Below are 14,976 nucleotides of genomic sequence, written 5' to 3'. Positions count from 1 at the left end.
GGTTCTTCTCCTGAAAACTTTCAGGAGGCTTCACCGAGTCTCCAGGTACACAACCACGTAAAGATGAGGTTTCACAGAAGAGGACACTTTCTCCTGTTTCCCTGGTGTAAATGTGGGGTTCAGAAATAAACCACCCTGAAGTCACCTGGTTATTGAGGAGAGCACCTGCTGGTGGTGAATCTCAACCATGGTGTAAATCAGGAAAAACCTGAGTTCACCTGTTGGTGGCATTATCCCCTCTTGCAAATTATCACTGTCCTGTTGAAGATCTAGATTGAACTCTTTATCTCTTCTCTCTTTCCTCCTCAACAGGAGCAAAGTAAGGGAGTAAACTGAAAACAGTGAAGGACTAAACTAGGATTTCTAAGAGGCAAGAAAGACAGTTTGGAGCTGACACAGCCCTTTCTGCTGAGCAGAAGGTATCCTTTGCCTTCAATGGATTTCAGAGAATTGGCATTACAAATTGCTGGGGCAGCGTTACGCAGCTGCAGCCAGGATGGTCTGAGGTCACTAACCAAGTAAAGTTAGATTTTCCTTGCTCACTTCATCTGAATATTTGGGATAGGGGGAAACAATGAACTCCTGCACACCTGGGCTTTTCTTCCCATCTGTATATAGCTGTGTCTTCAGAAATGGTCTGTAGCCCCCCTAGAAATGGCAGGATAGAGGTGGAGCAACCCTACTTCCTGGGACATGAGCCTGGGAATCTCTGATACCTTTTTTTCTGAGCTATTTGTTAGTGAGTTTGTCTCATCTGTGTTCAGTTTCTCTGCCATAGCTGCCTTGGAGATGAACTGGGAAGTTCACCTGCAAGGGCAGCAGGAGGCAGCTGCTGTCCTGTGGTCTTGTATGACTGCTGACCTGCATGGGCTGTCTCCCTGGAAAAGTTTGATGCCCACATTGGAATAAGTAGATCCCAGACATTCAGGGTGTTCTGCCAGAAGCCCCAATGGTTTGGCAGATTTTCCAAGCTCATGCCCCTTCTTGCTTTCATTGATGTCCGTCTTAATTATTTAATATATACCGTTCCTTGCTGCATGAAAGAGTGTTCTGAATGTGGGAGAAGGAGACTTTGTTGTCTCTTATTACTCATGTAATTAGGCAGTACTGGTAACTTTATGTAAAGGAATATGAAAATATTTGGATTGCTTTTGGCCAAATGCCTTGCAAACTTCAGAATCCCCTGAATTTAGATGAATTTCTTGTTTTTCTGGGGTTGCTGTAATCTCTTGAGGAGTTTAGCTAGTTAGGTACAGCAGGTCTCTTCAGGGCTTTCTGTGCCTTTGTTGTTATATATCAATCAGCCTCTTAAATAATGAATTAAGCCACTGCCATTAATAATGGCTGGGAAACATTCTCATAGTTAAAACATGACCAGCCCACAAGCTTTACCAGTCAGCAGTGAAAATGCTTGTCACCAGCTCTGCGAACAGTGGAGCGTGTAAGTCTTAAACAGGAATGGCTCTATAGGACTGAGGAAACAAATGGAAGGCTTGCTGTTTTATTAGCTCAACAAACTACATTTCACTCCTGTCTCTGTTTCCCTTCCTGCAATATATGCCCCGTTCCCAAAACGCTCCTGTAAACAATGGGGAGGGAAGCCTTTTGTGTGGCTTTTGCTAAGATTGCAAGTTGTGTGGGCAATGCAACTCGACAGAATTTCAATGAGATTTGCAAGCCTGTGTACTTGTGCAAAGGGAAGTATTTCATAATGCCTATTCTCTCTTAATTGACTTATTTTTTTTGCACACTGTAATTTATATGAAGGCGAAAAAGGGAAAGCACTTTGGCAAAACAGTCAAGTCTGTCTTTGAAGAAACCAAAGAAATTTTGGATGGATTTATTAATTTTGTAATTAAAAGTTTGATGCAAACATGACATACTGCAGAAATTGTAATGCTCTGCTTAGTGCTCCAAAGGTCTCGTCTCTTTACATTAGGCAAAGTTCTGCCATGAATTGTATATTAGGCAGTGTTTTGTGGACCACTTAAATTATTTTTAGGTTGGCTTTTTTTTTTTTTTTAATTTTGAATCTTAGTCTGTACCATCTGGCTCTACATGTTACTGAAGAAGTTAAAGTTCCTGTTGCCTGTCCTGTATCCTCATTCATTGTTGATATCTTCACAAACATCACTTAATTATAACAGTGAAGAGAGGTTTAGGTGCCTCTTACAGCATCCAAATTGATGTTCACAGTGAGCAGTTGAAACTGATACCTACTTTACATTATACAAAGACTATGCTGGGCAACATGTGTGTGAAATAGTCTGAACTTAAGCAAAGTAGGGCAACCGTAAGTTTATTCTGGCTGCTCCAGCACACTGTGAATGCAGCTTTCCATGCCACTGGCTGCAGAAAGACGCAGCCACATTCTCCCTGCACTGGATTCTACTGTGCTGCAATTGCTTATGAAAATCAATTTTGTGCTACCACTGTAGCAGCAGAACCAAGTCAGAGAAGCCTCTCTAGAAGACCCTCAAGGCCGAGGTGGTCCTTGGCGGTGAAGCATTTAGATATGTTGGAGTAGGTGGCCATGGTCAGAGCAGGCATGTGGATTTCAGAGGGCTGAGAGTGAACTGAGATTCCCAGCATGGTGGTGGTGACTTATGGAAAATCCCTTGGGAAGGAGAATCAGTCTGTTGCCAGCAAAGTGGCTGTCCTGGATCTCAAGGGGCTTTGTTCTAACTTCATCTCCATCTACGTTCCTGATGTGCTGACAGTGTAGGGGCAGCTCCATGGGACCTGTTCTGGGAGGGAGGGCTGTGTTTATTTGCATCCTTTTGAAACAGGCAACAAGCATTTCTAGTTCCCCCGTGGAGAACAGAGCCATGGAGCTTGAAATGTGGGATCTTTGGGGAGTTTCCTACAGAGGAACCCAGACACCAAGCCTGGTGTGGGAACTCACTTTTCTTGGGAAGATTCTTAGGAGTGATGGGAAAATGGGCTCTGGGAATCTGGACATTGAGACTGCTCTCTGTTCCCTGCCCTGTTGCAGAACAGCTCATGGTGCTTCATCCTCTCTCTGAAATCCCAGGCATGAAGGACCATGAGCCAAAATGTTTGTGGCTTAAAGTGGGTCCCCTTCTCTCTGTACACAGAAGGAGGACTCAGAGAAGCTGCAGTGGGCAGAGAGGTGAGGGGCCCAGGAAACCCCACCAGCAAAAACAGAGGCACCACTCGTGCCCTTGGCATTAGCAGGGCCTTTTCTTTTGGTCTTGTTTTGGCAAATGTCAGTGGTGCCATTCTCCTGGATGTGAAGGTGGGAAGGGGAGCTCTACAGAGTGGGATATGGGGTTGGGATCCCTTGATCTCAGGACCAGAACCTCTGTGCCCTTGTTCTTACCCACACTACTGCAGTCACTGCTCCAGAGCACTGGGCAGAAATACTGCTTCCAGTCTTGTAATGTGCTGCCCAAGCAAATGTAAAATATTTCATCTGGCATTGCCAAAGGGGTGCTTTATGACTTCTGCCAAATTACATTATATAAACATAATTAAAGGGTTAGCTTTGTTTGAATCTGTCATTCTAAGCAATAAAGATGTCAGATAATTTATTGTTGCATTTTGATACTCACCCTATTAAGCTAATAACTGTTTTTGTGTGTGCATGTATGTATATGAGAGCAGTGTTCATGGAGTTTGTCTTTTTGAAAGGTGACTGAGTCTGAGGATGTTGCTGATGGAGTCCAGGAGCATTCTCTGCTACTAAACTACCTTCCAGAGTTTGCTTTTGAGCCTGGATGCCTGCAGCTCCCAAAGCTTGGGAAGGCTGAGAGGAACAGGAATCTGTCCCCGTGCATCAGTGGAAGCAAGAATCTGGTGAGGGGAGCAGGGAGATGCTGGCACCACTGTTGGGCAGAGCTGGGATTGTGCTGGGTGAGCTGTATGCGTTAGAGGTGGGACGTGAGCCCTGCAGCCAACAAGTGTCAAGCTGTGATAGGCAAGGATTCAACATCCTGAAACATTAAAAACATGATATTTCACATGAAAAAAAAATATTTTTAATAAGTTCTTCCTCCTGCACTGTGGACCCTTCATGCCCAAGAGGTTTCTTTTTGCCTAGCAGCAGGTGCTTCACTGAGTATTCAGCATTTTAGCCAAGTCCTTGTTTTAGGAACAGAGGTGCAGCTACCTGGCTTATTGAAGATGGGGGAGGATTTGGGCACATGCGTGTGCTGTGGGTATCAGACAGGAGACAGGAGCAGCCCTGGCACAGTATAGGATGGAACAGAGCAGTGGCCAGAGCCCAGGACTTGTCCTTCCTTATCTGGGAGGGAGCTGGGATGGTTTTGGCTCATGGTGGCAGGAGCTCTGTACAATGGGGCTGACATGCTGGGTACACACTCAGCTTCTGGAGCAAAACAACACTCTCCCTCCCCCTCTATTTTAAGACCTGTGTTACAACCACTAAATTGATAGAAAAACAAGCCCAAATCCTGTCGAGTACTAGGACAAATATTTTTAAGGTTATTTTAAGATTTATAAAAATATTAAACTAGAGAGTAAAATACACTTTATTAAACTGTCCTATTTACAGTCACATACATGGACTCACTGTTGGGATACAGAAAGCAAAGATGCCTCTAAGACTTGCATTATCAGATTCTGAGAGAGTTTATAGATTAGTATGTGCAATTATCCTCTTGAAATCTGCTGTCAAGATAGGCTTTCCTTAAAGTCAGCTTTCCTTGTGGCTGCTGCTGAGTGCACACACAGAGCTGTAACATGCTGTTTGTTCACCTCTCCAGAACAGCAGGTTCACAGGGAGCTGGGTTTGTCAGTCATTCATCACTCCTATAGCATACAGTGTCCTATTTAATACTGAGACATTGCTGCTGGATGCCTGAAGAGTCCAGGCATACTAGGGGATTAAAAAAATAGTTCAATTAAAGACCAGGGCAAAAATAGTTTCATGGGTTTTCTGTTTCAAATTAAACTCTTAAAAGTCTCTTTCCCAAATTTCTTCCATTCTAGTTTTGGATCCAATCCTAAATGCTGGGTCTGAAACCCCAAATTACACCGCAGTTTGTGCCCATGTCAGTGAAGGGCTGGATCCAAATAGCAGAAATAACCACACTGAAGTCCAGGGAAGCTTTGGGTCCCTGCCCAGGTTCAGCAGAGCCCCTTTGCCTTGTGGATCTTCTCTGCTATGCCAGACCCCCATCTGCCCATCCACCCACATCTAATCCACACAGGGCCAGCCTGGGTAAATATAATCTATAGTATAAATATAAAAGGATCTGTGTTAGCTGTGAGGACTGGTAGGGGTTAAGTCTTTTATGAGTTCAATTAGGAAATTAAGCTCGGTGGGAGACCTGCAATGCTTTCCAGTCATTCTCCAAGTATCACAACAAACCTCCTCATTTTAGGCATGGTATCTAGGGGGGTATCTGGCTTTCTAATCTGGGGTTTGGTTTGGGCTCATCTCTACCCAAAATATTATTTTAACCACTCTTTGTATTTCATTTCCATACTTTTTCTTTGGTATGCTTTGAGAAAAGATTCTGCCAAAGACAGAAATGCTTTGAGCCTGAAAAACATTTTTTTTGCTGTGTATATGGAAGGCGGTGTTTTGCTTGGCTTAGCTTGTGAAATACATGGCACAACCTGCATGAAATATTTGAGGCCGAGGAGACATGAGCAATTCTTGAAGAAAAAAAAAAAAGAAAAGAAAAAAGTGAATTTTCATTCAAGGGTCTCATTTGTTTAGAGCCACACCCAGACAGGAGGTGTGAGGCAGAGCAAGGAAGAAGAGTTGATTTATGAATTTGTAAAATTATTATAAAGTTTAAAAAAACCAAAACAACCCTCCCAAAAAGCTCAGACTCATGGCAAGGTTTCTACATATGTGAGAAGAAATTAAATCATTAGTGTTTGATAAAAATTCATGAGACTAGAAGTAGCAGGGGTTGAGAAGAAAGCCCTGCCTCATATGCCCAGACTGTGGGAAAGGGCTGCCAAATGCCCTTGTCCTCACTGGGGTGGGCTTTTCCTGCCAAGGGTGGCAGTATGGGGTGGAAGACTAATGGGGGGTTATCAGAATTGTAGGATAATTTAGGGGACCTGCTGGAAGGGATCTCTGGAGTTTTTCATTCTGACTTCCATCTCCAAGCAGGGTCAACAGCAAATCTCAACCTCCATGGGCTCCTCTCTGCCCTAGAAGTGTCCATGTGCCTCCCAAAAAAGGTGTGGAGAGGAGATGGCAGAAACAACTGAATCTGGCTCAATCTGCTCTTTTTACAGAACTCAAACTAGAGAAGGCCCTGGTTTGCCCCATTTCAGACTGGTGCTCCTTGGAGGTCCCACCATGAGGATGGGCTTGTGCGCTCAGCAGAGCTGTGGCCACTCAGCCTGTCCCCGTGCCAGTTCCTCCATGGCGTGGTGTCCCAGGCTGTTTGACCATGTGTCTGGAACGTGTGAACTTGATTTCCATCCATCGTCTCTGCCAGTGCTGAGATTTTGGCTACAGGAAGGGGCTGTGATGGTGAGAACTACTGCAGGTGATGTGTTGTCATGCTGCCTGCCAGCCACGAGTTGGGTCAGGTGGGGGCAACTGGTCATTGTTTGTGGCCAAATATTCCCAGGGGCCTGTGATGGCACACCAGGGCAAACCAAGGCAGAACTCCTACCTCTTGGATTTCCAAATCCCAGCCACAGCCCCATGGAGGTGTAAGATGTGGGCAGAGGAAAGCAGAGGAGGAGCTGGGGTTACTGCAATGCACAGCAGCTGCAGGATATCAGCTGGCTCCTCGACACTGCTCCTGCTGCAGCTGGTGGGCATTTTGCACTCTTGTTTGCTTGTTGGTCATTGCTTAATGCCTTGCCTGGCAGTTTTCCTGACATGCCTCCACCTGCAAGTGAGCAGCTTCTCCTGCAGCCCCTGGCAGAGTAGACTGTGTCCCAGTTGGGGAAGTTTCTCAGTGAGATGCTGGAGGGCATGGGAGAGAGAACCAGGATTTGGGGAACCAGCTGGTCCTTGGAACAGCCTGCTCTCTCCATCCAGATACCTTTCCACTTGTCAGGAGAGCTTTTAGTTATCCAGAGCAGACAAAACTGTTAGGAAGGTAATAAAATAGGCTGAGGTTCTGTGGGCATCTTGTGGGATGCTGCTTGCTTGCTTTTAACAAGGAATAAGTTTTTTCTTAAATTGGAAAATGTCCTTTGAAGGCACCCTGGGGTCCTGCACAGAGCAGCTTCTTTAGCTCAGAGGAAAGTGTGTGGCTCTAATAGCTGTGGGACAGATGGGATCAGCAAACTGACAAGGTGATGTTTAGGGAAGTTTGCAAAGCCAGTGGTGGCATGGGACATCCTATTCCAGCGGCCCCCATGTCCACAGCACAGGCTCCACTCCAGCAGCTCAGTCATGTTCTGTGTCTCTTCAATGCCTTTTAATTTTGCTGGTTGCTTGCAAGGGTGAGATAGACAAAAGTGGTGTTTTGGAGGCAGAAGAGAAGATTTATAGACTTCTAAATAAAAAAAAAAAATCTGACACTGGTCAAAGTTTCTTAACACCACCATTCCTACCAGTCATCCATGCTGAGGCTGGAGCTACAGCCTGTCCTTCACAGCATGCTGGTGTGCGGTCTTTAGCCTGTAATAATTTTGAAGACTCCCAAGACTGAATTTTCCTCTTCCAGACTCCACAACCCTAGTGCAAAAAAAGGTTAAACACTGCAATTCTAGTAGAGAGTGTTGGAGTCCAGATGATGTCCACAGTTGTTCCTATGTCTTCTCTCCTCAAACACATCTTTTCCTGTCACTGGAGCAAATATTGGTGGAGGCAGAGATGTTGCCCTGGGATGAGTGAGAGTAAAACCACCAAGAGGATGTTGCAGGACAGGCTGATAGAGTCTGTTTGTGCTGGTTCCTCCCAGGTTCCTCCCAGGTTCCTCCGGGGAGAAGCAACTCCTCTAATCTGACTATCAGCCCTTCAAGTATTCAGCCCAATCTCTGTAGCTCATCTCCAGGTTGAGCTTTTATCATAACTAACAGGAGAAAAAATTCCTTTTGAAGGGAAGAGGCATTCTCCTTGTTAGACTCTGAAAGTGAAGCACATGCACATGGCCCTGGTGCTTTTGCTGCTGGAGTCATTAAATCAGTTTAATTTGGCTGTATCAATGCGCCTGATGCATGGCAGGCAGCACCAACACACCAAAGCTTGGGCGCCCTCCTGCAGGAAGGCCTGGGCTTCAGGAAAGGGAAGAAGGCAAGTAGGAAACTGAAAACCAGCCTCAGGGAGTGATAGTTTGCCACTGCTTCATTAGGAGAATTGAAATAACCCATTAGGGAGCAGGCAGGAGAAATTTGTTGGTCTTATGAAGTGAGCAGCCGTTGCTTTTAGAGCCATGCACAGGAGCTGCCAGGCCCAACAGAGGATGGGCCCAGGGGATGTTTTTGCTTAGGAAAGGGAAAATGCTGTGCAGCTGATCTCAGTGAGCTGAGCTGTGAGGGAAGGGCACTGCACCATGGCAGTACAATGGTCAAACATCCCCAAGGGTGTGCCTGTAAATGGTGTTTCCATCTGGTGTTGGGGAGAGAAGGAACAAGCTCTGTGCCCTGAGGGCTGGGACAGTGGGATGTGGCTGTCAGGGGCACTGAAACACCCAGCAGAGGTCAAATTTTAGCAGAGGAAGAACACGAAGAAATGTGAGAAAGGGAATTAAATGACTCCTGGTCCTGGGCAGAGTGGTCAGTCCCCCTGACTCCGAGTAAACATTCTGTTGCCCAGCAACTATTAAGTTGCCAAGTAAACATTCACAGAGGTTGGAGTAGCCATAGGGCCTCTCCAGGGCTGGAGAAGCCACGGGGCTGCAGAGGCCGTAGGTCAAGGAAGGTGTCAGGAAAGCAGAGGCAAGAGGCTCCCAGGTTCATCCCCTGCCTGGTGCCTCTCCCACTGAGCCCTCAGGGTGAGGGGCAGCCCTGAGCTGAGCTGGGAAAGAAGCAGTGCTAGCAGGACCTGGGCTCTCTGCTTCCTCCTGGTGGCTGGAGCAATGGAGACCTGGAGAAAAGAGGAGATGTCAGCCCATTTCCTCAGGATGTGCAAGGTGGAACTCCCATCCTTCCTCAGGTGAGGGGGTTCTTCCACCAGCCTGCATCCTTTTCTCCAGCCTTCTCCATCCCTCTGTCCCTCACCATGGGAAGATCCCATCCTTATGTCCATCATTTCTGCCTCCTCTTGTAACCCCTTCCCCAGCTCTGTTCCTCCCTGTAACACCCCTTTGCTTTGCCAGGGGGATGCCTGTGGGGAGGGTGGGGATGCCATGCTGCCAGATGGGATCTGAGATGGTGTTGGGGGGCTCTGCCCCATCACCCTACCCGGGACACAACCCAACATCCAGAGCAATCCAACACCCTGCCAAGGAACTTGATTCAGTGTGTAGCCTCAAGGAAAACTCCTGTGGCAGGGAACGCAAAGTGACAGAGGAGGACTCCCAATCTTCACTTCTTCAGCTCTTGAAGAAGAAGAAAGAAGCCCGAGAGATGAAAAAGGCCATGGCAGAGAAAGAAGAGGTGAGAAAGATGGGTGGGTGCTGGCTCATGGTTGGGATGTTTTTTGGAGGCTTTTTGGAAGGCAGGTGACAGATTTTGGGCACAGGCAGCCATGTCACCCCCACTCTGGTGCTGCCAGGCCTTCAGGGAGAAGATGAAAGTCATCGCTGACCGGTGGAGGGACCTGCATGCCAAGAGGGCCCAGCTGAAAGCCCGTGTGGAGAGGTCTGGAAGGACTGTGCAGGTACACCAGATGACCTTGAGCTGCAGCACCAACTCCTCCCCTCCCTTGGGGAAGAGATTCTTGGACCTGCACTCCTGTTCAAGTGTCCTGTTGAGACTGGAGCTGTGAGCAACAGGACTGGCAGGGCACAAGGTTTTGTGTCTTTGCTAGATATGGGAAGCCCTGATAGGTCTTGGGTGGAAAAGAACTTGTCCTGTACCAGTGAGATCTCCTGCAGACCCAAAATATCCCCCAGGAAAGGTGCTAGCCTTATCCCCACTGCTGACATCCAGATGTCTCCAGGGTGCAGATCCAAGCAGGTCTGAAATTCAGACTGCCATCCCAGGTACTGGTCTCCAGGACCAAAGGGTCAATGCAAGAGGGATGGCCCTGTGAAACAGGGAGAGGAAATGTTCCCAGGGTGGTCCAGTGTTGGTCTCTCCTCTCTGAAGATATGTGTACTACTGCTGGTAGGTAATCTAGCTCCATCTTAGCTTTCCTTCCCTTCCTTCTCTCTGCATGTGCATGTGTGCTGCCGGGGGAAACCACCAGAAAAATGAAGAGTTACGGATCCAGGCTCTGAAGATAAAAAATAAACAGAGAGAGGAGCAGATTGAAAAGGATTGTGAGCTTTTGAGAGCCAAGATGGAACTGGAAACCCTCAGAAAAAAACACCGGAAACTCTACAAAAAAGTGCAGAAGTACTCCATCTTCAAGAAATACCTGGAGGATGTGGTGGAGGTCTCACAGGTGAGTTTGGACATAAGTGAGACAGATTACAGCCTTGGGGAGAGCCTTAGATAAATGTTAAAACTAGAAAAGATAGGGCAAGTCCAGGACACTGGACACTTGCTCAAACGCAGAGACCTCAGATGGGATGGAAAAAACAACCTACAATCAAAGTGAGCCACAGGGAGCAGAGTTACAGTAGGAGAATCAGAACAGCAAGTGGAAGATTGAGAAAAGCAAAGAAAAAACCATGAAAAGTGGGAAAAGCTTAGGGCTGGGGGGAATAGGAACACCTTTGTGCCACTGTTTCAGGTCAGATGAATTGTTTGGGAGAAATGAAAAGTTGCCCAGAAAGTGTCCCCAGGCAGTTGCCAAAAAGCTGTGCTCTCTCTTGAGGATGTCAGAACATCACTCCAACTACCCCAGCTGTGGCCTCCCAAGTCCTGGGGATGTGGCTCTGGATGCTGCAGTTGTTCTTTGTGGTTTATCAGAGCACTGCTCACCTGGGGAGAAGGTGCAGTACATCCCCTTGCTTATGGCAGTGACAGCTGTGGGTGTGGCACAGTGGGAATGTGGCAATGCTCAGGAACCAGCTGGGGCAATAGTCTCATGAGGAAGGACAGAATCCCAGAACAGCTAGAGCTGGGGAAGGTGGGAAGATCTTTCAGGAGGGAGAAGCATTGGCTCAGGTAAGGACAGGGTGCCAAATGACACGAGAGCTGCAAGCTGGTGAGAGAAGGGCAAAGAGTCACTAACACCAGGAACCCTGTGCTGCAGTTTGAGGACATCTCAGAAGTCACTGCAGAGTACAAGTTGCTGGTGAGGACACGGAAGGACCTTCTGCAGTCACAACAGGGGCACAAGCAACTGACTGAGCAAGACAATATGTTCCTGGAGCAGTACAAAGCACAGAAAGAAGCTGAGATTCTTCAGTACAAAAATGAGCTGGTGCAGCTCAAACTACGTTTTTATCAGGCTCAAAGTGACATCCCCCTCTGGGTAAGGAATTCTGGGGTGGACAGGGGAAGATCTCCAAGCCTGGCTCTGTCAAGGCTGGCTGATGGCTCATCCTTCAGCAATGGGGTCACAGCAGAGTCCAGGAACAGTCTCTGAGACTGGAAGAGATTCCTAATTTCATCCCCCTCCATGGTGTTGGAGAAGGAAGAATGGCAGACTAGTCTGGAGTATGAAACTTAGGGTCTCCAAGCCAGGGTCTCTGGTGCTGAAGCATGACCTTTGCTAGGGTATGTCCCCATGCTGCATGTGCCCTCTCCTCCAGGAGGCTCACTGGGCTGACATCCAGGACAGGACTTCCAAGAAAACCGGGAAGCTGTGGACTATCAAGCTGGCCATCCACAACCTTTTCCAGTCCACCAACACACGGCTGCAAGCAGAGTGGAATGTGTTGGAGTGTAACAGCTGCAGACAGCTGAACATGGTAAAGCCAAGCCAGGAGGAGGAGCAGTAACAAGTCTCCACTGCCCCAAGGGAGGGGAGAGCCCACAGAGCCTACAGACACCTTCCTTTTCACTGGGGCTCTCTCAGGCATGGGGCAGGGGCAGGGCACACCAGGCAAACCTGACTCTTCTGAGGAGGTAGGGCAGGGTCCTTGCCTGGCAGGAGTGGGAGCCAGGCAGGCTGAGGCAGGGGATGCAGGGGATGCAGATCAAGCCATGGCCAGCACTGGGTTTATTCACCCTTGCCCTGAACTCAGGCTCACCCACAAAAGTCCATTCTGGTGGTGCACATCCAGCAAGGCAAATGCCTTTTCCTGCTGCTCTGTTTCATTGGTGACATTTGCCATCTGAAAGGGCCAACAGGCCTCCCTGTGACTCCTGTTCCCATCCCTGCCCTGAGCTCTGCCATCTCTCTTTTCCACCCTAGATACAGCAGTTTATCCAACACCTTAAAGACATCCAGTTCTATGCAGGAGATGCAGAAGCACCAGAGGGTTGCTACACCTCTGAAGACAAAAGGGACATAGCAGCATGACCTGTCTTGCCAGTGAAGGTTCAGTGGGTTGGGAAGGGAAAAAGGAGGACAAGAGAACCCTACAGATACACTAGACTAAAATAAATAATAAAGGTGTCTCTTCATTTCCTGGGAAGATTGGACACATCAGAGCAACTCCATCCCACAGCTTCACCCCAGACAGCACTGGAGGCCTTCCTTAGAATTCTGGTTGCATGACACAGTGTTCCTGCAAGGCTGGCAAGATTGTGAGAGCAGGCTGGGACAGGAGTATGGTTTCAATCAGTACTAATGTTCACATTTGGACATCCCACTCAACCTAAGCTCTTAGATATTTGAGAGACACGTCACAACGAGGTGGGGAGACTGTGCTTCAGAAGAGCTTCAGAGAGTTCCCACCACCACACCCAGCACTTCCATGGATGTGGATTTCTCTGCACAGCCATGTGTTATGGACTAAAGCTCACCTTCCCCCTAAGATCTTAGGGAAAGTGTGGAGAATGGATATAGGTGACAGATGAACCAGCCAAAGCTGAGCATTTTGCTGCTCATCATGTGTGCCACCAAGATGAATGCAAAACAAGAGGACTAACAGTGGCTCTGGGGACACACTTTGGTGGTCAGTCAGGCTCCACAGTCTTTCGGGGAGAAATTTTTTATGCACCAAGGCCTCAATGACATAAGCTTACAGATTTTGAGGCAAGAGGCCATTGATCACATACTCTTGCTCCCTGCTCTTCTGTCCTGAGCTGGGGGAAGAAGAGGAAATAAAACTCTCTGAGACAGAAAGGGAAAGGTTGCACAGTTCAATGCAGAAATGCTGTGTGTGATGCTCAGCTGTCTCCTGGCTTTGAGTGGGATTTGGGACGAGCAGGGCTGGAAATCAGGGAATAAGCTTTGAGGGCATGTCCCAAAACACCCACCACTCATTCAGAGGGATGTTTCCATCTTCCTCATCCTCACTGTGGTGACTTGTTCAGAGGGATGTTTCCACTTTCCCCATCCTCACCGTGGTGCAGTGTCCTTGCAATTGCTGGCTTTTTTAGGTCATGGCCTAGAGATAATTTGGAAGAATTAAAGATTGGTGTTAAAAAAGCAGTTCAAGTTCTTCAGTGTAGTGAGCATGTGAGTGAGCATGAATCCCAAACTGGCTCTTTTTAGCCAGGCAGGTTCTGCCATCCACTTGGTTTGATCTTCCAAAAAAACAGGGTGTGAACTTTGATATTTCCACATTGTATGGCAAGAAATAACGTGTCTCTAACAGTTTTAATCCTGGGTATTACCTCTCCTCCAAACTTCAGAGATTTACTGATATACACACCCTGCCTTCCCGCATGCGGATGGGTAATTAGGAAGAAAAAATCCTCTTTGTGTGTTGGTACATGTCCTTCTAAGCAATCCCAATTTCCATAGGGATCACATGGGGCTGAAATGCAGCTGTTGCTGGTAACCTGTGTGCTTTGCAGTGCATTGTGCTCATAAATAAAAAGTGTGACAAATTTCAGTACCTAATCTTTTACACAAGAGAACTAAATGAGGTCTTCAGAGCCTTGTGCCAACACAGGAATTTATAACATGTTTGAATATTCTTACAGGAAATTTCAGAATCATATAAATTGAATGCATTAGATTGAATGGTCGTGTGGATTATTACCTTTGATTTTTTTAAAATGTATTTTCATGATAAAGGTTAAAACCAACAAATTAAAGCCTTTAATTAACATCCTCTTAGTTGGGAATATAACTATTATGGAAAAGTTTTCATTTTATAGCTATGCTTTTAAAATGAGGATACAGAAATGTAGAACTTTATATCTCAAACAATAATGTTTCTTTCACTATCCTCACATGAGCCTGGAGCAGTTGCCTTCATCTCTCCACATCACACTGCCATGAGCTGGGAAAGAAAGATGAAATCCAAGGCTGTTATAGAGAATCTTATTTTTTTGTTTGTTTTGGTTTGGTGGCTTGGGATTTCTTTTTTATTTCCTTTTTTTTTTGTTTTGTTTTTTTTTTTTTGGTTGTTTGTGGGTTTTTTATTTAGGTTTTTTTATTAATTCATTAATGCCTCTTTTTAAATTAAAAATTTGAAGGAATTAAAAGCTCTACACTGTTTTTCAGGTGAACACCAACTCTTAACTAAGACAAGGCAGTGCAAGGCCTTTGTTTCTTCTTTAAATTCTAGTATAACTGAGTTTTTTTGACATTAATTGGGCTACTAAGGGTTCTGGACACAGGCTGAAACTGAAATCTGAGTGCATAACAGGAATCCATTCAGCGGTTAAGGAGTATCAGGGAAAATTTGTTCTTGGAATTATATTGAAACAATTCCAATGTATCTTCACTGGAATTAATTAGTTTATTTTGGATTCATTCTCTTGTAAGTAGGACATTGGCAGCAGCAGGGATAAGAAAGTGGCTTTCTCTGAAATAGGACAGAGAAAGAAAGGAATGCAATCTAGGAAATGACACAGCATTGGTCTCTTAAGGAAAACCTCTTTCTATAACTTTTTTGCCTTATTGTATATTTTGCAGAAGAAAAAATAGTAAAAATTAAATGAAAT

The 14,976-nt window shown here is 46.4% G+C and overlaps 1 protein-coding gene across 1 annotated transcript; it reads left to right on the top strand.

Annotated features, from left to right (window-relative positions):
• Positions 1-2,590: 2,590 nt before the first annotated feature.
• Positions 2,591-11,909, top strand: LOC121363706 (coiled-coil domain-containing protein 42-like). The gene is made up of 6 exons (XM_041486329.1): positions 2,591-2,721; positions 9,405-9,510; positions 9,629-9,733; positions 10,265-10,462; positions 11,219-11,440; positions 11,721-11,909. The coding sequence occupies exons 1-6, from the start codon at positions 2,591-2,593 to the stop codon at positions 11,907-11,909; spliced, it is 951 nt and encodes a 316-aa protein (XP_041342263.1).
• Positions 11,910-14,976: the final 3,067 nt, after the last annotated feature.

Source organism: Pyrgilauda ruficollis, unplaced genomic scaffold, assembly GCF_017590135.1.
Source record: "Pyrgilauda ruficollis isolate IOZ18807 unplaced genomic scaffold, ASM1759013v1 scaffold1, whole genome shotgun sequence".
NCBI classification, from domain to species: Eukaryota; Metazoa; Chordata; class Aves; order Passeriformes; family Passeridae; genus Pyrgilauda; species Pyrgilauda ruficollis.
The sequence above is the reverse complement of the archived record's forward strand: the minus strand, read 5'-3'. Positions and strand labels throughout refer to the sequence as shown.

What these genes read in the sequence shown, in the direction of transcription:
- LOC121363706 (XM_041486329.1), top strand. Translation starts at nt 2,591, where the DNA reads ATGGTGGTGGTGACTTATGGAAAATCCCTTGGGAAGGAGAATCAGTCT. An exon ending in ATGTGGTGGAGGTCTCACAG is followed by an intron (nt 10,463 to 11,218) that starts GTGAGTTTGGAC and finishes CCTGTGCTGCAG; the next exon opens with TTTGAGGACATCTCAGAAGT. An exon ending in AAAGTGACATCCCCCTCTGG is followed by an intron (nt 11,441 to 11,720) that starts GTAAGGAATTCT and finishes CCTCTCCTCCAG; the next exon opens with GAGGCTCACTGGGCTGACAT.